This window comes from Colobus angolensis, unplaced genomic scaffold (assembly GCF_000951035.1).
Source record: "Colobus angolensis palliatus isolate OR3802 unplaced genomic scaffold, Cang.pa_1.0 Scaffold102, whole genome shotgun sequence".
In the NCBI taxonomy this organism is placed as follows: Eukaryota; Metazoa; Chordata; class Mammalia; order Primates; family Cercopithecidae; genus Colobus; species Colobus angolensis.
The window spans coordinates 4007937-4033410 of NW_012111142.1; the positions used below are offsets into that span (position 1 = coordinate 4007937).

Sequence of the window (25474 nt, forward strand, 5' to 3'; positions counted from 1 at the left end):
AAAAAAAAAAAAAAAAAAAATTTCCCCTTCCCAATGGCAACTACTGTAGTTTCAGGAATATTCTATGAATATTCACATATTTTTTTCTTTCATAATTTTGCCACTGTACTCCAGCCTGGGTGGCAGAGTAGAGACTCTGTCTCAAACAAAAAAAAAAAAAAAAAAAAAAAAAAAAAAAGAAAAAATAAACATAAATTGCTTCCCATTGCCAACAAAATAAAATATAAATTTCATAGAATCACATTCAAGGCCTTCCATAATCTGCCCAAATTTATTTTTTGACTTCAATTTCCACTACAACTTTCCAGGAAAATAAGTCTGGACACACCAGGCTCTTATTATTACTATTTTTTTTGAAACAAGGCCTGTCTCTGTTGCCCAGGTTGCAGGTTGGTGTGTAGTGGCACAATCACGGCTCACTGCAGCTTCTGCCTCCCCAGCTCAAGCGATCCTCCCACCTCAGCCTCCTGAGTAGCTGGAGCTACAATTTTTTTAATTTTTTGTAGAGACAGGGTTTCACCATGTTGCCCAAGCTGGTCTTGAACTTCTGGCCTCAAATGAGCCGCCAGCCTCAGCCTCCCAAAGTGCTGGGATTACAGGCATGAACCACCAAGCCTGGTCCACAGCACACACTTGACATTTCCCCCAAAACAGCTAGCATTTTCATGATTTTACCTTTTCTCTAGCTTCTTTCTTCTGGTAAACTTTGACCTATCAAAACCCTTCTTCTTTTCCATTCATAGCTCAAAAGCTGCCTTCTTTGTGAATTCTCCATTTCCCTCTGACAAACTGAATATGTCATCTGCCATACCATGATAGTTTGCTTGTACAGTGGGCCCCACATATCTGCAGATTTCACATCTGCAGAATGTGAACCGGGTGTGGTGGTGCGCACCTGTAATCCCAGCTACTGGGGAGTCTGAGGCACAAGAGTCACTTGAACCTGGGAGGCAGAGGTTGCAGTGAGCCGAGATCACACCACTGCACTACAGCTCTGGGTGACAGAGCAAGACTCCATCTCAGAAAAGGAAAAATAATAATAATAATAATTTTTAAAAAAGAACTAAGTGTTTCTTACACATTTGTCTCCCTGAACAGACTTTTCTTATTCATTTTTCTACCCTCTCCAGAACTGCTCAAAAGTCCAACGAATAGAATACAGCAAAAATGATTTTCAAAGACTACTTTTTAAAAAGCATGTTGAGTTGTGTTTGGATTTACCTGCTCCCTGCCACCCCTAACTACCCAGTCCAAAAAACTTTTGAGGGTAAAGAAATCGCCGGGCACGGTGGCTCAAGCCTGTAATACCAGCACTTTGGGAGGCCGAGACGGGCGGATCACGAGGCCAGGAGATTGAGACCATCCTGGCTAACACGGTGAAACCACATCTCTACTAAAAATACAAAAAACTAGCCGGGTGAGGTGGCGGGCGCCTGTAGTCCCAGCTACTCGGGAGGCTGAGGCAGGAGAATGGCGTAAAAACCCGGGAGGCGGAGCTTGCAGTGAGCTGAGATCTGGCCACTGCACTCCAGCCTGGGGGACAGAGCAAGACTCTGTCTCAAAAAAAAAAAAATAATAATAATAAAAATAAATAAATAAAAAAAATAAAATGGGCCAGGCATGGTGGCTCACGCCTGTAATCCCAGCACTTTGGGAGGCCAAGGCAGGTGGATCATCTGAGGTCATGAGTTTGAGACCACCCTGGCCAACATAGTGAAACCCTGTCCCTGCTAAAAATACAAAAATTATCTGGGCGTGGTGGTGCATGCCTGCAGTCCTAGCTACCCGAAGGCTGGGGTAGGAGAATCTCTTGAAACTGGGAGGTGAAGGTTGCAGTGAGCCAAGATTGCTCCACTGCACTCCAGCCTGGGCGACAGAGTGAGGCTCTGTCTCAAAAAAAAAAAAAGAAGTAAAACAGTAAAAAGATACTTTCCTTTCTTCAGTAATGTAAACATGAAATTTTCTCAATGTTCTACCAGTCATTCACTTTCACTTAGGAACAAAATCATAAGTTTAGGAACTAATGATTCCTCTAACCACACTTAACATACTAAAAACTACTCAAAGTGGTTTTTTGCAACATTATTATACAATCCACACTGAGCTCTTTTGAATGTCATTAAATTCTGAACCTAAATAAAGGTGGCACTTAGAATCTAAAGGTTTGAAAAAAGATATTTCATTAGGCTAAAATAGCACAAGGTGGTCTGACATGAATTTCATTCAGGACTTTGAATACATTAGCACTCTTAATCCTTCCACCTGCTGTAAGTATGCAAAATAACGATTTTTTTTAAGGAAATGAACTCTGCAATCTTGCTATTAAAAAATACCAGAACATTTTATAACTCTGAATTTTCATATTATTAGCAAATATTTATGGAAAAGTTTATTTTTTTCTTACCCTAATAATTATCTTAAAATAAAGGAATAAATCTTATAGTGAAAGTTACCAAACCTTTGCAGATAGGAGTTGAGAGAGTTTTATTCAGAGATACTTGAACTGTGTATTCATTCTCATAGTTTATTCCTTTTACATGAAAGGAAAATAGTTCTAATGAAAATGCTTGTTTTAACTTTTTTTTTAGTGATAAAACATAATAGTCATACTTTGGGAACATTTACAATATGAAATATATACAGTAATCAATTTACTTATCACAAATCTAATCTATCATAATATATTAACAATATTCATAATATAGCTATTTTACAAACAAGAGAAGGTACAATTCAAATATTATACACTGAGCTGGCCAATTATATTATTTTGTTAATGGATATCAAGCCAGCTATAAAACTACTGAGATAAAAATGTGACTCTGTAATCACTGAGAAGTGACTGGTTGCTAGCATAGATTCATGGTTTTATTGTTCAAGATTTAAATTAAAATCCTCAAGTATTTAATTTTACTATTTAGAAACCTTAATATCCTTTACAATTATTTCCAAATATAAAATAGAAATGATTCATTTACCTGTATGAGATGTTCCAACATAGCCAACAATTCTAATTCCAAGACTCTGCCCATCTTTTTTCACGAGCTCAACATTGTAAGTTTCAAAAAGAGAACTGTCCTAAAAGGAAAAACCAAATTTAATTATATATGCTTAGTGGCATACCTGTGTGTACATAGTCAATCTGCGCAAGGTTTGTCAAGTATTTTCTTAGCGCCTATGGTAGGCAGAATTTTAAGACAGTCCCATGACCTTCAATCCCTTATGCTACTCCCATATTGATGCCATATTACATGGCAAAATGGAGATTATCCAGGTGGGCCTAATCTCATCACTGGAGTCCTTTAAAGGCAGAGTTTTCTCCTGCTGGTAGTAGAAAGGGAAATGAAAAAGATCTGAATCATTAAGGACTCAACTTGTGGTTTGAAGACGGAGGGAGTCACGTGACAAGTAATGTGGGGGACCTTAAGGAGCCAAAAGAGGTCTCTGGCTGGCAGCCAACAAATAAAAGGGGACCTCAGTCCTACAGTTGCAAGGAACAAGATTCTGCCAACAATCTGAATGAGACTGGACGTGGACTATCCCCAGGGCATCCAGAAAAGAGCTCAGCCAGGCCCACACCTTGATTTTGGCCTTTGTAAGAAGCTAAGCAAAGGCCAGGTACAGTGGCTCACACCTATAATCCCAGCATTTTGGGAGGCCGAGGCGGGCAGATCACCTGAGGTCAGGAGTTTGAGACCAGCCTGGCCAGCATGGTAAAACCCCGTCTCTACTAAAAATACAAAAATTAGCCAGGCGTGGTGGCACATGCCTGTAACCCCCACTGCTCCAGAGGCTGATACAGGAGGATCACTTGAACCCAAGAGGCGGAGGCTGCAGTGAGCCGAGATCACACCACTGCACTCCAGGCTGGGCAACAGAGCAAGACTCTATCTCAAAAAAGAAAAATAAAAAAAAGAAAAAGAAAAAAAGAAGCTACAGCAGCTAAGCAGAGAGCCCAGCCAAGCCCACCCTGAATTCTGACCTACAGAACTGTGAACTAACAAAGGACATTGTTTTAAACCAGTAAATGTATTATACAACAATAGAAAGCTAATATAACCACTTAGAAAAAAGTTAGGCTATACTGGTATCTGAAAGAACTACGAACATAAAGAAAAATTTAGAAACAAAACATAAAACTAATTATTGTTCAGTAATATAAAAATATTGACCTAAAACTTATTTTATTTTCCTCTTTGTTGTTGGTTTTTTTGTTTTTGTTTTTTCCAGAGACAGAATCTTGCTCTGTCACCCAAGCAGGAGTGCAATGCAGCAATCACAGCTTATTGCAACCTCAAACTCCTGGCCTCAAGCAATCCTCCCCCTTCAGCCTTCCAGGTAGCTGGAACTACAGGTGTGAGTTACTGCATCTGGCCCTAAAACTTATTTTCAATACTCGTCTTTTAAACTATTCTGTAAATGAGTAAGGTGTCTAAATACATAATACTTTGCTTTTAATTCAAAACATTAACATGAGAAAGTAAATAATTGATTCGATCAAGTTTCCACTTATCACATATCCACATTTGTCTCTCACTACAAAGTAGAAGGCTCCAGGGAACTAGAGTAATAGAGGAAAAAGAAAATGTAACCACAATTTGGAGAAACTATTTTTTTTTTGAGACAGAGTCTTACTCTGTCACCCAGGCTAGAGTGCAGTAGCAGGATCTCGGCTCACTGCAACTTCCACCTCCCGGGTTCAAGTGATTCTCCTGCCTCAGTCTCCTAAGTAGCTGGGATTACAAGCATGTGCCACCACTCCTGGCTAATCTTTGTATTTTTAGTAGAGTTGGGTTTCACCATGTTGGCCAGGCTGGTCTCGAACTCCTGGCCTCATGTGATCCACCCGCCTTAGTCTCCCAAAGTGCTGGGATTACAGGCGTGAGCCACCGAGCCCAGCTGGAGAAACTTTTTAAAGGTTCTGATATTTCAAATAGAAAACTTCCACTCATACAGTTCCAAGTAGAGAAAGGCAACAACTTCCCAGAATACACAGAATGACATCTCAGGTGATGATAATCAGTGGCCTTCCACCCTTTTCCCACCATAATCATTTCTCTTTCCTTTTGTTTTTGTTTCTTTCTTTCTTTTTTTTTAACAGAGTCTTGTCCTGTTGCCCAGGCTGGAGTGCAGTGACATGATCTCAGCTCACTGCAACCTCTGCCTCCTCGGTTGAAGCGACTCAGCCGGAGAATCCAGGACTACAGGTGTGCACCACATCTGGCTAATTTTTGTATTTTTAGTAGAGATTGGGTTTTGCCATGTTGGCCAGGCTGGTCTTGAACTCCTGACCTCAGGCGATCCACCCACCTTGGCCTCCCAAAGTGCTGGGATTAGAGGCATGAGCCACCACGTCCGGCCCATTTCTCTTTTCTTTCCTCTTCCTCCTGGACCCTCCCTTTAACACCTATTTCTGGCCAGTCATGGTGGCTCACGCCTGTAATCCTAGCACTTTGGGAGGCCAAGGTGGGCAGATCACCTGAGGTCGGAAGTTCGAGACCAGCCTGACAAACATGCAGAAACTCCGATCTCTACTAAAAATACAAAATTAGCCAGGCGTGGTGGTGCATGCCTGTAATCCCAGCTACTCGGGAGGCTGAGGCAGGAGAATCGCTTGAACCAGGGAGGCGGAGGTTGCGGTGAGCCGAGATCACGCCACTGCACTCCAGCCTGGGCAATAAGAGCGAAACTCCATCTCAAAAACAAAACAAAACAAACAAACAAACAAAAAACCCATTTCTTTGCTTTTACTTTATTATGTCTTCACTAAAAGCCCGTGCTGAGATAGTGGGAAGGAGCTTGGAATGGACCAGAAAGACGTAAATTCAAATTCCAGTTTGCAACTTACTCCCTATAAAGTCTTTAACATGATGTTTGACTTTATTTTCCTCATCTATTAAATGTGCAATAAGGCCTATCTGGCGGAATTACTGTGAAGACTTCAGATGACCTGAACAATTCCAGGTGTTTGATAATTAAAAATAACTATTATTATTATATAACTAAAATAATTAGTATAATAAATATTTTTATTGATATCCATTCCCTTTAGCCAGCCTGTCGCTACCAGTGATAATTCTCACACATCAGCCAGTGTTAACAGTTTTCCCTCCACCACCTGGATGTCTCCTCACCAGCCCAGTGAAATAGACAAGGCAAGTATTATTATTCTTCAATTTATAAATAAGTCACTGATGCTAAGGGAGGCTGAACGACTTAACCCTGAGAAACAGCAAAATAGAAAACCAACATGTCTAATGTCTCCAAATGACTCTTTTTATTTTCCTGTTTCACTGGTGAGCGCGCAACTCACACCAATGTGGTGCTTCAAGTTGAAAGAATTTCTTATCTTATAGTGTGTCACACCCAGGCTTTGGTTTAAGATGAAAGAATGATATGTATAACTCACAGAACCAGGGCCCTTGCTGGCTACAGTAGGCAGGGCAACAGGTAAGGCTGCAGGGGCAGGAGGGGTGACTGAAATGTCACCAGCTGGATCTCTAGCAACGAGCATCCTGACTGAATTCCCACAGTTCCTTAGAACTTGTGCAACTTGCTCGCTGGTCATTCCCTGCACGTTTGTGCCACCAATCTTCAAGATGTGGTCCCCTGTCTGGAGTCTTCCATCCTTCAATCCAAGAAAAAGACAAAATTATTTCAAGAAATCAATGCTCTAACTTCACTAGTTAGTAACGGTTCATCAGATTTTTGGCTCTGGCAAAATGGCTGACAATGAAGCCACCTAAAATGCTGAATACAATGGAGTACTGTTAATAACTCGCTGAAATGGCGAGAGTAAAGGAATTTCACGTAGAACACAAAGGAAAGGCTCAAAATGAGAAAAGTAACCAGTAATCTAAAAAAGGCCTTTGCTTGAGGGTATAAGCTCATGCCTAATGGCCTAGAGTTGGGTTTAATGGCCATGTGTGCAAGGAAAAGGACAGAAAAGCCAGGACCTCAAGAAGGAAAAGTCAGAACAGAAGCCTCCAGCATAAAGCTGGGAACTTGAAAACCAACATCCTCAGTGACATGTTGGAGGAATAGAAAGATGCCAGTGCGGCTACAAGAAAATGAGGAAAAAAAAGAGTAATCTAAGAGATGGGAGAGTTAACGGAGTCAGACAGTATAGGACATCTTCTTTGCATGATTGCGAAGAGAAGGCATTGAGTAGGATTTTGAAACAGAAGAGTGACATTACCTGACTGACTTTAACAACAGAATTCAAGCTTCTGTGCTTAAAATAAACTACAGAAGAGGAAACGAGAGAAGCAAAAATATGAGTTGGGAGGCCTTAGCAATAATCCACAATAGCTTGGGTGTGGTTCACAGTTGGGGTGTTCAGAAGTGAGATTCTAGATAGATAGAGAGAGAGAGAGAGAGAGAGTTTTTTGTTTTGTTTTGTTTTTTAATCAGAATCTCGCGCTCTGTCACCCAGGCTGGAGGGCAATGGCGTGATCTCAGCTCACCGCAACCTCCGCCTCCGGGGTTCAAGGGATTCTCCTGCCTCAGCCTCCTGAATAGCTGGGATTACAGGTGTGCACCACCACGCTCAGCTAATTTTTGTATTTTTAGTAGAGACAGGGTTTCACCATGTCATGCTGGTCTCAAACTCCTGACCTCATGATCCACCCACCTCAGCCTCTCAAAGTGCTTGGATTACAGGCATGAGCCACCATGCCTGGCCAAGATATATTTTTAATAAACTGTCAATAGGATCTGCAGATAGCTTCTATATGGGCTATGAGGCGGGAAAAGGGTCAAAACTCCCAAGTTTTTAGCCTGAGCAACTGGAAAGATAGAGTTGCCACGAACTGAGATGAAGACTACAGAGGTACAGATGGGTGAGGTGGAAATCAGGAGTTCAGTTTCAGAGCTGTTGTCTTAGATACCTATTAAGACATTCAAGTAGAGGTAACAGGTATACAGCCAGATACACAAATCTGAAGTTCAGTAGAGAAATCTAGACTACGCATTTAAATTTGGGAGTTGGGGAGAGGTTAAAAAAAAAAAAAAAAAAACCTTGTGGGTCATCAGCACATAGGAGGTATTTAAAGTCATGATTCTGCCAGCACAGTGGCTCACACCTGTAATCCCAGCACTTTGGGAGGCCAAGGCTGGTGGATCACTTGAGGCCAAGAGTTCGAGACCAGCCTGGCCAACATGGAGAAACCCCATCTCTACTAAAAATACAAAAATTAGCCAGGTGTGATGGCACACACCTATAATCTCAACTACTCGGGAGGCTGAGGCATGCGAATCGCTTGAACCTGGGATGCGGAGGTTGCAGTAAGCCAAGATCACGTCACTGCACTCCAGCTTAGGCGACCCAGAGCTAGACTCTTATCTCATAAAAAATAAAAATAAAATAAATAAATAGATAAAGTCAAGATTCCAGATGAGTTGAAAGAAAAGATACATAATGTTATATTTCTTAAGCTAGGTGGTATGTATTATATACTGGTAATTATTGTTTTGTTTTGTTGAGATGGAGTCCCACTTTGTTGCCCAAGTTGGTCTTGCAAATAATTATTGTTTAATTATCATTTAAAATGTGCACAGATATTATATACATTCTTTTACATGTATATTTCATACACAGAAGGTAAATAATTTATCAAAATGAGTATCTGTTCAAAATGTTCATTTCCCTTCTTCGATAAATTTTTGAAACAGCTAATTTTTACAAAATTTTTCCTAAATTTGTTTAGTCAGAAATTTTGAATTCACCCTACTTATCTTTATTACAGCACATTAAAGATACCACAATGTTAACACAGCTAGCTTTATTTAAACTTATACATGCAGAGCACCTTACAGGTTCAAAATCACTTTCATGTACCAACTCACTTAGAGAAGGACAACTATCATATGAGAAAAACTGAGATACAAAAAGTTTGACTGACTTGACCAAGGTCACAAAGCTGATAAAAAGGTTGAACCAAAGTTGAATTCAAGTTGCTCGCTAAGACTACTCTCATCCAGTTATTTGCCTTATACTTCAATATCTCCAGAGTAACATTACTGTAGCAAGTCAATCTCCTACAGGCAAAGGCTGCTAGTAGATAGTAAATGTACTGCTTTCCTATTCTCCAAGAAATTGCCTATAACTCTCAAAAAGTTTGAATGAAATGAAGATGAAAAATAGATATTCTGCAACATGGAGAGAAAGCTTGAGAACAGAGCAATGACTATTGGGTTAATCCGGTTCTAAGCTTCAAACTCCTAGTTCCAGGTGGCACCACCTGCAAGCTAAAGATGAGATTCTGAAGGTAAAAGTTTTTCTAAAAAACCTTTAGACTAAAACGTCTATTCTCCATCCTTCCTTTTTGCCAATTTTACAGGAACCTGAATGAAGGAATGCTTTAGATTGAAATAATGCGTACAAAGCTCTGTGCTTTGTTGTAAATGCTGAAGCCACTAGAAGGGACTGGAAGTGAAGAGAAGTGGTGCAGCAGAAATGCAATTTAATTCAGAAACATCTGGAAAGACTTAGAAAATGGAAACAGATGCAAGGAGGATACTGTTACGAAAAAAGGAATGAAGAATTGCTGGATTTCTACTTTAATAGTGATAATTTGATATTCTGTTTTCATCCATGCAACAGACTTGAAACAAAATAAGCAACTACTTAAGAGAAAGTCAGTGGTCCTGATGAAAAATAAAGGTAAAGTTGCCTCTGTAAATCAAACTGTTCTTCAATAGAATTATGCCTTGATCAAAAAATTTTTTAAAAATATGTCTAATAAGTGTTTTCATCCTTGGCTTGGCCAAAGAAGGACATTTTATCATAAAGTATATTTTTAGTCACTTCCTAGGCATTAGTTTTCTTCTATTTTACCCCAACTCTTAATTTAAAATGATGTCGATAATTTGCATCTGTCACTGAAAGTCAAACCTTTTCTTCCTGCAGAAAAGCAGGTGTTCTAAAGAATTCATAAGTACAAAAATAGTCATTAGTCAGCTTGATAGAAAGACACCAAAATGACAGCTACCTTGTCTAAGTCCAGCAGCCCCAGTCTGCATTTTATTGATATTTTCTGATCAACATTCTCCTTCCATAACCTGTCTTCTGTGTGAGGAAACAAAAAGTCCCTTTTGTTCTTTAACAGAAATCGTCAATCAATGAAAACCAATAAATAGCTATGCCAAGATTCAAGTACACAGCGTGCTAATCAAACATTCACATATAAAAGTTTTATTAATCCATAGATTCTTTCAAAAGAGAAAAAAATTATGCATGTTGGTGAAGATAGTGTAAAAGGCAGAAAAATTAAAATAGCTGATGCAACAGGGGTATCACACACTTACAGTGAATGTACACCAGTAATCCCAGCACTTTGGGAGGCCGAGGCTGGCACATCACCTGAGGTCAGGAGTTTTTGTTTTTGTTTTTGTTTGAGACGGAGTCTCACTCTATCGCCAGCCTGGCCAACATAGTGAAACCCCATATCTACTAAAAACACAAAAATTAGCTGGGAGTGATGGTGAGCACCTGTGATCCCAGCTACATGGGAGGCTGAGGCACAAGACTTGAACCTGGGAGGTGGAGGATGCAGTGAGCCAAAATCACACCACTGCACTCCAGCCTGAGCAACAGAGAAAGAAAGACACTGTCTCAAAAAAACAAACAAAAAAAAAAGTAGCAACTTTAGGCTAAAAAAAAACAACCTACATTACTTTGCATTTTAACTTCTCTGATATGCTGTTGTGTATGATAATTTAAAAAAATTTTTAAAACCTATAGTAATTCAGACCTGAGCTACAAAAGAAGAAATCAAATTTGTTTCTTCAAAAACTAAAAAATGAGTCCAGGTACCCATGGCTCACACCTGTAATCCCAACACTTTGGGAGGACTGCTTGAAGTCAGGAGTTGGAAGCTGCAGTGAGCTAGGATCGCACCACTGCACTCTAGCCTAAGTGACAGAGCAAGACTCTGTCTCTATTTAGGAAAAAAAAAAAAAAAAGGCACCAAATACTTCCACAACTGAGAAAATGAAATAATAACTATGTTTGATTCCAGGCCAATTTTATTATTGGTCTTCAATCAAAAGGCAACATGTCATTGATAGAAAAGCGTAACTTTATAAAACAAAATAAACACTTTTTCCCTAAAGGAATTAAAGAAACTATCCTATCCTACTCAAATTCCCAGAGCACTCATTAACTGATTTTTAAAGGTAAAGAAAATATCTGTTCATAGAATCACTCAAAGCAAAATTGCTTGGGACTAACCAACATTTAGTGACCTCAAGCTGGGCCTTCCTTACTCTACACTGAAAAGTCTGTCAAAGTCCACATCCACCCTCAAACCCTTGCTTGGTTCCATTCCTTTGTAGTATTAGGTTACTGGGTAGTCAATAGACTCATATTTTAACTGTTTCATACCAAAATGTCAATAATGTATGACAACCTTTAAATAGGCTGTGTTCTGAAGACAACGAGGTATCCCAGTACACCTGACTGCCCTAGAACTTCCTCAGATCACATGAAATAGGTTTCTGCACTTCAAGGGTTTTACACTGCCCGTTATCAATGTCACACAAAACAAAACAAAAAGTACCTCCCAAAAAGATGTTTAACTCTTGCCACAACTGATAGAATGTTCTCAAGGTGAGTGTTTCAAGCACTGTGAATTTTGGAGAGGCTCTGAGGCTTACAGAGAGATAGGCCTTTTACCTACCCTTTTAATATCATATAATTTCCCTATCCATGGAATTGGCCCGATTATATTAACTGATTGGACATTGTAACTAGATCTCAATAATGTTTCTTAAAAGATTTCTATAAATCAATTTTTTTACATAAATAAATGCTATTTTCTACTTCATTTCTTTTACACCATTAGTGGCAGGACACAACAGAAAGACAAGTAAGGGCTTTGGAGTCAGATGCACCCAAGTTCAAATCTTAGCTCTGCTTTGGTCAAGTTGTATGGCCAAAGGTCAGTTGTTTATCTTACCTAAGTCTCAGATCCTTCTTAAGCAAAATGAGAATAAATTTCTCTCTCATTGGGTTATAAGCATTTTGGGAACTAAGAGGCACTGTGCTAAGCATGTTACATTGATTAACATTGAATTTTCACACAGACTTTTATTTAAGGCAAGCAAAATTATCTCCTGCCAAAAAATAAAAAGCATTAACTTTCCTTGGAAAGGCCTTCTTACAAGGTGAGCCCTTGGCTACCACCTGGGAGCTTAGATTCTGTGAGGGGTCTCACCATTCCCTGGTAAAAATGGCTCAAGGTGCCTAAAGTGTGAACACCTGCATTCTTCTGCAAGTCTAGGTCTTCAGTATATGCTACACAGTGTGTGCCTCTGTGACCAGCATCCAGTAATAACCCTATGTTTCGGCAGAGTCTCTGATGGGCTTCCATGGCAGACGTTTCAGATGTGTGGTCATAATTCACCACTGGAAGATTTAAATGTGTCCTATATGACTCCACAGGGAGAGGACTCGTGGAAGCTTGTGCCTGGTTTCCTCCAGGCTCCACCTTATGCAAGCTTTTCCATGTTGATTTTGCTTTGTATTCTTCACTGTAATAAATATAGCTGCGGGTACAACTGCATGCTGAGTTCTATGAATCCTCCTAGCAAGTCATCAAATCTGGTGTCTTGGGGACCATTTTAGAAACATGGAAGTAAGCCAAGAAGTCATTTGCCCAGGGTGAGAGGTGGATCCAGAATTCAAGCCTTCATCTGTCTGATTCTAAAGCTCACATATTATAGTCCTATGCTCTTTCCTTTCAGAGGCTAATTTGGATGTAGGTTTGTTGAGACGAATTTCTCCAAAGGTAAATAATAGGGAGGGTGTACACCATGTCTTGTGCCACAGCCTAGGGCAGCTTAAGTCATTTCATGAGTTACAGCAAGCATAACATTGACTGGTAATAAGGAACAAATGAGGCCAGGCTGAGGAAGGAGATAAATTGGTTATAGCAAGAAGGCTGAAGAGATTTTGTCTGCCATCAGCTGACATGAGAGGAAAGGAGAAGTGAATACTGCTCTGTCCCCTATGCCTAGGCTTTACCACATGCCCTAGAAGAGACAATAGCTCTGTTGTTCCTAGAGCTGGCTACTCCCTGTTGATAGATGTGAACAGTTGTGCACAGGTGTGTATCAGGAAAAGGAAAACACTGGGATTAACTTTGGATAAATTCTAACGACAAAGCTCAGACTTCAGAATCAAACAGATATGGGTTCAATCCTGACTCTGTGGCTCACCTAGCTGCTGTAACCTTGGGCAATTTCTTAATAGTTTCCATATCTACAATTTGGGAATAAAACTTCAAAACTTTCTAAGAGTGTTTTGAAGGTTACATGAGAATAATGCACATTAAGCAGATAACAATGTCTGGCATAAGTACTTGCTTCTTTGAGCTCTTATGACCCTATGACAAGCATACCCTCTACCTCCTCTTTGATGATCTGAAATAGTGATGATCCCTTCCAGTAAAGGGCGAAAATCAGACTTGGGATTTTTCCAACAATGCCTCAATGGGATTAATCTGGGAAACTCTGCACATCTTACTCTTGTGAAAATTCATAAAGCACGTTAGTATTTTAAAAGCTAAGAAAATTCTTACAGTAAAGAAACCTATCGGATTTTGTTTAAATCTACTTGACCCTTTGTTTTGCACAATAACCACTCCACTTTGCATTTCGGGAAAAAAAAAATGCCACTCCAACAAAAAACCTATTAAAACTTCTAAGGCAGAGGCAGGAGGAGGGAGGGAATACAAAGAAAGGCATCCCAAATTTTTCTGCAATATTTTATTCTTTCTAGGTTACAAAACATTTTTAAAGAATCCTTAAAGAATATTGTGTTGTGCCACAGATGTGTGTGGTTTTTGTTTGTTTGTTCGTTTTGAGACAGAGTCTTCCTCTGTCATCCAGGCTGGAGTGCAGTGGTGTGATCTTGGCTCACTGCAACCTCTGCCTCCAAGGTTCAAGCAATTCTCGTGCCTCAGCCTCCTAAGTAGCTGGGATTACAGGCATGCACCTCCACGCCCAGCTAATTTTTTGTATTTTTAGTAGAGACAGTGTTTCACCATGTTGGCCAGGCTGGTCCCAAACTCCTGACCTCAAGTGATCTGCCCGGCTCAGCCTCCCAAAGTGTTGGGATTACAGGCATGAGCCACCGCACCCAGCCACAGATGTGTTTTAAAGGTCTATAAAATGAACATTCTCAAACATTCTGGTCTCAGAACTTGCTACAGTTTAGATGGTTGTCCCCCCAAACCTCATGTTGATATCTCATCCCCACTGTTAGAGGTGAGGCCCAATGGGAGGTGTTTGGGTCATGGGAGTGAATCCCTCATGAATGGCTTGGTGCAGTGAGTTCTTGCTCTGAGTTCTCTGCAGTGAGTTTACTTAGTGCAGTGAATTCTCACTCTGATTGTTAAAAAGAGAGTTGCCCCCCCCTCCTCCGCCTCTCCACCCCAGCTTCCTCGCTGCCCATGTGATCTCTGCACACACTGGCTCTCCATCTTCCACCATGGAAGCAGCCTGAGGCTTTCCCCAGATGCCCAATTTTCTAGCCAGCAGAACTATAAGCTAAATAAACCTCTTTTATTTTAAATTACCTATCCTCAGACATTTCCTTATAGCAACACTAAATGGATAAAGACAGAACTCCTTTACACTCTTAAAAATTATTAAGGATGGAGGGATAGGAATTACAAAGTAGTACAGGAATCGGCTAGGAGTAATGAATACGCTCATTACCTTGATTGTGGTAATGGATAACAGTTAAATTATATGTGTCATCTTGGCTGGGCTGTGGTGCTGACTGTTTTGGTCAATCACTAATCTAGATGTTGCTGCAAAGGTACTTTGTAAATGTGATTAGCATATACAATTGACTTTAAGTAAAGGAAGATTACCCTCAATGATGTAGGTGAGTCTCATCCAATCAGTTGAAGAATTCACAAACAAAAACTGAGATTTCCTAGAGAAGAAATTCTGCCTCAAGAATGTAACAGAGCTTCCCGAGACATTCTGCTGGCCTGCCCTATAGATCTCAAACACAAGACTACAACATCAACTCTTGTCTGGGTTTCCAGCCTCCTTGCCTTCCCTACAAATTTTGGACTTGCCAGCCCCCACCATGGCATGAGCCAATTTTTAAAAATAATCTCTTTTTAAAAATAATCACACACATATCCTATTGGTTCTGTTTCTCTGGAGAAATCTGGTAAAGATGAATTCACAAACATATACACATGCAAAAATTGGTACTGAGGAATTTTTTAATATTTAATATTTAATGTTAATTTTTATCAATATTTATGTATATTGTGTATATATTTTTAAAAGAGCCATATTTTCCAAAACAAAAAATATTGGCCAGGCGTGGTGGCTCACACCTGTAATCCTAGCACTTTGGGAGGCTGAGGCGGGTGGATCACGAGGTCAGGAGTTCGAGACCAGCCTGGCCAACATAGTGAAACCCCATCTCTACTAAAAATGCAAAAATTAGCCAGGCATGGTGGCACACACCTGTAGTTCCAGCTACTCGGGAGCCTGAGGTAGGAGAATCACTTGAACCTGGGAGGCAGAGGTTCTGGTGAGCCAAGATTGCACCACTGCACTCTAGCCTGGGCAACAGAGCAAGACTCCATCTCAAAATATATATATATTAAATATATATATTTATTATATATTAAATTATATAGTATATATCATATATTAAATTAAATTAAAAATATTAAACAGTCCCACTCTTGCCTATATATATATATATATATATGTAAGTGTGTCCTATATGACTCCACAGGGAGAGGACTCATGGAAGCTTGTGCTTGGCTTCCTCCAGTCTCCACCTTATGCAACCTTTTCCATGTTGATTTTGCTTTGTATTCTTCACTGTAATAAATATAGCTATGGGTACAACTGTATGCTGAGTTCTGTGAATCCTCCTAGCAAGTCATCAAATCTTACATACATACATACACATATATATATATATATATATATATGAGTGGGACTGTTTAGTATTTTTACAAATCTCTTTAATATCTGGCTTAAAAGAAAACAGCTGGACTCATTTGCTTCTGCATTCAATGTGTTACAATATACTGTTTCGGATGAAGTATATGAAGTATATGAAGAATATCTGGCCTCGATCGGATATATAGTTGGAATGGGGAGTGGTGGTTTCTTATACAGTTACAATGTAGAATCTGGAACTATATCAACAAACTTTCAGACACTATTGAAATCGACTCATCTATCTTGATTTTCGAGAGGATCATTTAGCTACATATTATTTTGTCATATCACATACTGGTCTTCACAAAATATTGAGGCTGAATATGGTGGCTCATACCTACAATCCCAGCACTTTGGAAGGCCTGAGCAGGAGGATCACTTCAGGCCAGGAATTCAAGACCAGCCCGGGAAACAAAGTGAGACTGTCTCTACAAAAAAATAAAAATAAGGCCAGGCAGGTGCAATGACTCACACCTGTAATTCCAGCACTTTGGGAGGGCAAGGCGGGAGGATTGCTTGAGCTCAGGAATTTGAAATCAGCCTGGGCAACATAGTGAAACCCCGTCTCTACAAAAAAACACAAAAATTAGCCAGGCACGGTGGCCTGTGTCTGTAGTCCCAGCTACTCCAGAAGCTGAGGTGGGGGATCACTTGAGCCCCAGAGGGAGGCTGCAGTCAGCCGAGATCGCACCACTGCAGTCCAGCCTGGGTGACAGAGTGAGACCCTGTCTCAAAAAAATAAAAATAAAAATAAATTAGCCTAGCTTGGTGGTACATGCCTGTAATACCAGCTACTCAGGAGACTGAGGTAGGAGGACTGCTTAAGCCTGGGAGGTCGAGGCTGCAATAAGATAGGATCATGTCACTGCACTCTAGCTTAGGCAACAGAGCAAGACTCTGCTCAAAAAAAAAAAGAGAAGAAGAAAAGAAAATACCAATTCACAGTTATGCAGACCTTCCAAGTACTGACATATTTCATCATATAATATCAAGACAATCATATTGATTAATATCAATCAACAATCTAATCAGAAATGCCTTTCTTTACTTTTCTTTTTATTTTTTTTCTTCAGACAGGGTCATACTCTGTCGCCCAGGCTGGATGGAGTTCAGTGCCACAATCTCGGCTCAAAGCAGCCTCCACCTCCTCCCACCTCAGCCTCCCAAGTAGCACCATGCCCAGCTAACTTTTGTGTCTTTTGTAGAGACAGGTTTTTGCCACATTGCCAAGGCTGGTATCGAACTCCTGGGCTCAAGAGATGCTCTCACCTTGGCCTCCCAAAGTGCTGGGATTACAGGCATGAGCCACCACGCCCAGCCTTAGAAAGCTTTTAAATATTAGGGAAATGTCAAGCTCATGGTAAAATACAAATTTTCCAAAATTCTACTTTTTGCTTAAGCTCAAATTTTATTGTTGCTAACAAACAGTGTCAGTTGTTTTCCTTAAAATAACATCATCCATTCTCAAGAAAACATCTTCCAAATACCCACGTCTGGATAAACATAATTTTTCTGCAGTTATTTTTATAAAAATAAAAATGCTGTTCCACATAAAAAAGTAGCAGATTCACCTTGCAAATGACTTTCCTTAAGACAACCATCATACTTCAGTACATAGCAAGAATGCTACATAATACTTCCCATTTTGACAATATTCAAAAGACATGCACTAAATGGTCAAAATTTACTAAAATTAATCATTTTACTGCATCATAAAAAAACTTCAATTGAAACGGCATTTTTTTTCCTTTTTGTTGCAAGAACATGGCAGAAAAGAATGAAATGATTACTATAATAGTTTGTGGCCACTGCCTTGTTTTGCACCAAGGCACCAGCAGTTTTAGCCTGCAGCTGCTTTTGTATCATCAGTACAAATGTTAACAGGGTGAAAGGGATAATAACGTCGTGGTATTATTGTAAAAGCTGTTTGGATCTCATAGACCATCTGCAAGGCTCTCAGAGCCCTCCAGAGGCCCACAACCAAACTTTGACAACTGCTGTTCTAAATAAATACTCTTAGGTGCTGAAATGATGAGAGGAACATCAATGGCTCCACAAGCTGCATAAGGTGAAGCAATCATGATCAGAAATGAAGAGCCAAGGAACTTGCCTTGAAGCTGCATTTGCACGGCAAGCTCATTTTTACTTATGTATGTCCATTAGAAGGGATAAATTTATATGTAACTGGGCAATAATCAGTGAAATTTTACATATCATTCTGATTATGGGAATAACTAAAGTTATTTCTGATTTATCATGGCTATTCTATATAATATGGGCTTATTATTAAGTGGCTTCAGAGTCAAATTTCTAAACTAATTTCTAAAAACTAAATGTAGTAATTAACATTTCTTCAATATAAAATTAAGCAGAAACAGTTGCTAATTTTTTTAATAGCCCACTTTCAGTTTAAACACTGCTAAACAATGAAAGGTAGTCATTTAACTTATAAGGCCATAAATTTTAATTCAAGTGAAATTTACCATGTATGATATTGGGACAAACGTTTATAATCGCTATTATCTTCTGATTTTAACATTTAGGCCATTGAAAGACACACTAGAGGAGAATAATACAGATGTTCAAAATGCAATATTCATTAACAACGCTTTTCAATTAAAAAAAAAATTGTCCTCTGATGGAATCATGAAGCATGTCAATTATAAGCAAAACAAACCCCAAAAATGTTGATTTAGGAACTGTTTAAAATAAGACAGCATGTATACTAATAATACTTACAGAATAAACCATTTTTAAGCTATATTTAAATTCTAGTTATTAAGTCATATATCCTGGTAACTCATGTTATAAAATTACATTTCAATTCATACAACTTAAATTTTATAAAACCAAAATGACAACAAGGAAGGTTGACTTACTCGATCTGCTAATCCTCCAGGAACTATAGTCCTCACAACCACGCCACTTGTTTTTCCTCCAACTATACCAAAACCTAGTCCGGAGCCATCATTAATGAGCTCAACCTCTTCAACATGGCCCCAACAAACCTACAAATTAATGGCACATAAGAGTCACAGGATCAGTAATACTCACAGATTCTTAGCTTTCCAATACAATCATTACCAAAGTAACATTGCAACAAACTGAACATTCATACAATTAATCAAGGCAATGTTCTACAGGCTAAGACATACAGACAGAGATAATCATATGGTCCCTGACCGCAGGGATCTTATAATCCAGTAGAGAGAAAGTAAAACACAAATAATTAAAATACAAGGCAGAATATTGGATCATAAGGCACTAGCCCTAAGAGCACAGGAAACATTTCTCACTCCTCACTCTACACTGGATATCCAGCACAGTGCCCAGCACATAGTAGGGACCAGTAAATACATGTCTGCTTCAAAGAGAATCACAAAATATTATAAAGACTTTTTACAGGGAAGGAAGAACATGAAGTCAAAACCAATGAAGAATTACAGAAAACTTCAAGGAAAAGGGGCATTTAAGTTGCACTACAAAAGAAGACATTCAAGCAAAAAGAAAATATAAGGGCAAAGCTAGGCCAGATAACAAAATGGATGAAAGATATGATCAAAGGGTTGGATTTAACTGGGTAATCAAGTGGAAATAGTTAAAGGTTTTAGAAGAGAAATGACAGAACCAAAGAAGTGGTTTAAGAAAATTCATCTTGCAGCAATGAGAAGAATCTAAAATGGTGGTAGGACACAAAGTGGAGAGACTAATTTAGGAGACTCTTATGAGGGAGAGGAAAGGTAGGCCCCACTGAAGATATTAGCAATAGGACTATACAAATCAGACTAAAAGACATAAGCATTTCCCCTCTAACTAGCAGGTTTCCATGAGAAATGGGCATTACTTCACATAATCCAACTGCAGAACAATAGCCTCCCTCTCAAGATCATTAGGGCTTCCTTCCTTCCTTCCTTCCTTCCTCCCTTCCTCCCTTCCTCCCTCCCTCCCTTCCTCCCTTCCTCCCTTCCTCCCTTCCCTCCTTTCCTTCCTTCCTTTCCTTCCCTCCTTTCCTTCCTTTCCTTCCTTCCTTTCCTTCCCTCCTTTCCTTCCTTTCCTTCCTTCCTTCCACAAGGTCTCACTCTGTTACCCAGCTTACAATGCAATGCATGATGAGAGCTCATGTCAGCCTCAAACTCCTGGGATCATCCATCCTGTAACCTCAGCCTCCCAAATAGCTGGGACTACAGGCATGTACCACCATGCCCAGCTAATTTTTTAATCTTTTGTCGAGGTGGGATGTTTTTGTTTTTTGTTTTTTTGAGACAGAGCGTTACTCTGTCACCCAGGCAGGAGTGCAGTGGCATAATCTCAGCTCACTGCAACCTCCACCTGCCAGGTTCAAGCAATCCTCCTGCCTCAGCCTCCCGACTAGCTGGGATTACAAGCATGTGCCACCACACTCGGCTAATTTTTATATTTTTAGTAGAGACAGGGTTTCACCATGTGGACCAGGCTGGTCTCAAACTCCTGACCTCAGGTGATCTGCCCACCTTGGCCTCCCAAAGTGCTGGGTTTACAGGCATGAGTCACTGTGCCTGGCCATAGTGGTCCAAAGTGCTGGGTTTACAGGCATGAGTCACTGTGCCTGGCCATAGTGGTGGGGTTTGACTGTGTTCCTCAGGCTGGTCTCAAACTCCTGGTCTCAAGCGACCCTCCTACCTAGGCCTCCCAGAGTTCTGGGATTACAGGTGTGAACCATCATACCCATCCAGTTTTTCTATTATACTAAATTGCAAAGTTACTATGCAGTCTTAAATAAAAAGCATTATTGGAGGGCTGGGTACAGTGACTAAAGCCTGTAATCCCAGCACTTTGGAAAGCCGAGGTGGGCGGATCACGAGGTCAGGAGTTTGAGACAAGCCTGGCCAACACGGTGAGACCCCATCTCTACTAAAAGTATGAAAAAGTTAGCCGGGTATGTTGGCACGTGCCTGTAACCCAGCTACTTAGGAAGCTGAGGCAGGAGAATCACTTGAACCGGGGAGGTAGAGGTTGCAGTGAGCCAAGATCACGCCACTGCACTCCAGCTTGGGTAACAAAGCAAGAATCCATCTCAAAAAAAAAAAAAAAAGCAATATTGAGATTAATAAATTCATGTCTAGAACATCTACTATCTGGAAACAAGAAAGTTTGCTAAAATAATATGCCTGACTTAGTATTAGCTGATAGCAGCCAATATTCACAGAACATGTATGCAGCACTAGGCACGGTGCTTAGTGCTTCACATGCCTTCTCATTCAGCCTCACAACATCTCTGAGAACTAGACGTCATACCTTCAAAGGAAGGCATGAGGTAAAGGAATCTGCCTGGTATGACACCACTAGGATATGGGAGAAATGGACTTGAATGCATACAAGCCTGACTCCAAAGCCCTTGTTCTTTATACGTTAAACAATTCCCCACTTTATTCACTGTATTTATTATGTAAATTCTGCTGTATAAATATTGCTGATTACAATAGGGAAAATGCCTATACATTAATTTTTGTTGTGACCTTGTATTGTACCGAGACAGTCTTATTTTTTCTTTTGTCCCAATGAATAAAAATTAAATAAATCAGCTAGCACTTAGTGTTATAAGAAAATAAGATCTATTAGCTTGCATTCTTACAGCAAGCCAAAATCTGTAAAACGTTAAAAAGCAAGTTCAAGGGTTCCCAAAAGAGACATATACTTTTATTCTTTAAAATTGTTCCACATGTGTCTTTACATGAAAAAAAGCCTGCTATAATTTTGCAATATCAATAATCGGGTCATAAATTCCCTCATAATTTTCAAAAATAATATTTTTCAAATAAATAATCAAATCTTACTTTAAACACTCAACAGTAAATCTCTAATAAAAACTCTCAATTAATTGGCTACATCACCAAGGAACACAAGACTCTCCATCACTAAATAAATTACACCTAATACTTCAATTTGGCCTCCATATTAAATAATAATCTTCAACAAAGAGACCCACAGGACATTGAAAAGAGAAAAAAAAAAACCTTCATGAAACATCTTGTTTAAACAAGTTAATGCTGCACTCAGAGATATGATCATCTTTTTTAACTATGAAAAGTAAAATGGGCCAGGCACAGTGGCTCACGCCTGTAATCCTAGCACTTTGAGAGGCCGAGGCAGGTGGATCACCCGAGGGCAGGAGTTCAAGACCAGCCTGGCCAACACGATAAAACCCCATCTCTACTAAAAATACAAAAAAAAGAAATAACTGAGAGTGATGGTGGGCACCTGTAGTCTCAGCTACTCGGGAGGCTGAGGCAGGAGAATCACTTGAATCTAGGAGGCGGAGGTTGCAGTGAGCCAACATCTGGCCACTGCACTATAGCCTGGGCAACTAGAGAGAAACTCCATCTCAAAAAAAAAAAAAAGAAAAAGAAAAGAAAAGTAAAACGACACCTTCTAAATGTCTTCACACTTCTTACAATCAATGGCATTATTCAAAATTAAGTATTTTTTCAAATTTGCAACTCACTGTTTCAGGCAGAGTTGTATCAGTTAGGCTGCTAGAAGTACTGCTTTTTGTGTGGATTGGTTCCCTGGCCACAATCAGTTGCAAAGATCCAGTGGTTTGTTGTAATAATGCAATTGCTTGCTGATGGGAAATGTTCTGATCCAATGGTGTGTGATTAACGGCCAATATTTGATCATTTTCCTTTAATCTCTGATCCCTTAATCATGTAAGAAAAGAAATTTTTGTTTTAAGTGACCTAATAAACTGATTTTTAAAAATCTATTATTCAAGTTAAGCAGTCTGTTGCCTATGGTACTACTTCACTTAGTACATTTATCAAATAATTATTTAATTATATAACAGAGCTCTTCAGAGTGTTTTTCACAGAAGTTATGAACCAATTACCTAATTTGGTAGTGCATCCTTAAACACACGGACACATTTTAAAAGCCATCTGCCTAGAAAAATAAACAAAAACAATCTATAGGACCCCATTGCCAAAGTTGTGCAAGTATGGACACTGTCTCCATTACTGCATAAAACCAAACCTCCTCCCCTTCCAATCTGATCTCTACCCATACCACACTGGGGTAACGATATTTTCAACTACACCAATAACCTCCTCTCACCCCATCTTCACTGTCTACTTGTCCAACATTTATCAATAGAGGCCAAACCCTCCTTGAAAATTCATAGAGATTACTTCCAAATTTATATCTGAGCATGGTCTCACTCTTATTTGCCCAGGTTGGAGTGCAATGGCACAATCGCAGCTCACTGCAGCCTCAGCCTCCCAGGCTCGGGTGATTCTCCCACCTCAGTCTCACAAGTAGCTGAGACTACAGGTGTATACTACCACGCCCAGCTAATTTTTGTATTTTTTGTAGAGATGGGGTTTTGCCATGTTGCCCAGGCTTCTCTTGAACTCCCAAAGTGCTGGGATTACAGCCATGAGCCACTGAGCTCGGCCAATCTGAGCCCTTGTAATCTCTCCCAAGCACCAATCTCCCAACTGCTAACCAGGGTAAGAAGATTCTTTTTAAAAGAAATTAGCAAAATCTGTAAAGAAAAATAGTATTTACTGAGCACTTATCATGAGTCAGGTACTATGTTGAGTGCTTTACATGCATTATCTCACATAATCCTCACAATTTCCTTTTAAAGTACTTAGTAAATTTTACATATTAAAGAATTGAAGTATAGACAAGCCTAGCATCCTATCAAGAGTCAGATTCTGAAGCACAGTCTTGAACTTCTTATGCTAAAGTGCATCCTAAAGATAGCCTAGGACTTACTCTGTCCTGGTTTACTGTATTTGATTTTATTATCTCCCAAACACCACTGATACTCTTCCTCTTCCTGTTTACCCATTCTCACCACAATTCTTGAAGAAACGCTGCATTAGATTTCAGAATAAAGATGCAAAGTCATGGAAACTTATTAAGTTTGAAATCTGAGTTGGGGAGACTAGAATTAATCCCCCATGAATGGAGAATGTGAATTCAAAAATGTATTATCGACTAAGAATTTTATAATAATATACTGCCATTGTTGCTATTATTCTAACACGTGCATTGGAATAGCATACTTATTAAATGAATAATAAACCAAAGACTGGAAATCAAACAGAGACAAAATAAAAGGCTTGCAAATACCCCTTAAAACACAAAAGCAAATACAACATGGAAGATAACATAGACTTGAGAGGCCTCTTAATTGACAATAAGCATAATAAATCAGGTAGAGTGACATGACCACCAAAATGTTGTTATAATCTTAAGAATAATAAACAATATAATATGCAGAATGAGAACTTCAATATTCCTATCCTACTGATCAGTCCGTAGCTAAAATATCATGTTCAACTGTAAGAGAGGGAAATAGTGTACTAGCTTTGCAGTCAGACGGTCTTGGAATCACATCATGGCTTCAGCATTAACAGCTCTGTGACTATAGGTTGACCACTGAATCTCTGAATCTCAGCTTTCTCATCAATAGAACGGAATGATGATACCTATATAGTGGAACTGCTGCCATGGGGTACAGGAGGATATTCACAAAAGGCCTGACAAATGCACAGCAAAAACTAAAGCAAGTGTTAGCTGCTATTGTTACTGTTTTTATGACTAGTTTTTCACTCTCTTTATAATAGTCGTCAGAATTATCAGGAAACAATTAGCAAAGTGAAAATAAACAGCTTCCCCACCTGTCTGCTACACTCCCTGGCTGGACATCCTTCACGAAGATATCAACTTTCCCCATATTTTGACTTCTGAGGGCCACCACACTGAATCCAAGGCCTCCAGTTGAAGGCCGTTCTATATCTATATATTCAATTTGCCGGCCCTAATGAAGGAGCGTTAAAAAAAAAAAAAAAAAAGTCAATGGTATACATTTAACCAACATACTCTGTCTGAAGAACTGAAATTGCTTAGCATAAAAGTAGCTTCCCCTAAGAACCACATAAACTCAGCATTTCAGTAATAAATTATTTCTGGAAATCCTCTCACTTGATTATTTCAGTAGAGCATAAGAGAGAGCATATGCAGTGTTCTGCAACCTCAGGGAATCAGAGGTATTTTCACACTTCATTCACATTATGAGATGAATCCCAAGCTGGATGGAAACTCCTGAGAAAAATGCCTTTTCCCATAGTAAATTCTGAATTACTTTTTTACATTGAACTTCCCTAAATTCTCTTGATGCAAAGTACATTTTAATTTTATTTTTTTCTTTGAGACAGGGTCTCGCTCTGTCGCCTAGGCTGGAGTGCAGTGGCATGATCTCAGCTCACTTCAACCTCTGTCTTCTGGGCTCAAGCGATCCTCCTGCCTCAGCCTCCTGGGTAGCTGGGACTATAGGCATGCACCACCATGCCTGGCAAATTTTTATATTTTTTGTAGAGACAGGGTTTCAACATGTTGCCCAGTCTGGTCTCAAACTCCTGAGCTCAAGCAATCCACCCGCCTCAGCCACCCAAATTGCTGGGATTACAGATGTGAGCCACAGTATCCAGTCGCAAAA

The 25474-nt window shown here is 39.6% G+C and overlaps 1 protein-coding gene across 1 annotated transcript in view; it reads right to left on the reverse strand.

Moving 5' to 3' along the window:
• The window catches only part of INADL (InaD-like (Drosophila)), a 472039-nt gene that overhangs the window by 423781 nt on the left and 22784 nt on the right, over positions 1-25474 (reverse strand). The window contains exons 5-9 of the mRNA XM_011941560.1: positions 24657-24796; positions 22472-22667; positions 18870-18998; positions 6410-6628; positions 2979-3078 (exon numbers count right to left, since the gene is read on the reverse strand). Coding sequence (XP_011796950.1) covers positions 2979-3078; positions 6410-6628; positions 18870-18998; positions 22472-22667; positions 24657-24796 — 784 coding nt within the window. The remainder of the gene's footprint in view (positions 1-2978; positions 3079-6409; positions 6629-18869; positions 18999-22471; positions 22668-24656; positions 24797-25474) is intronic.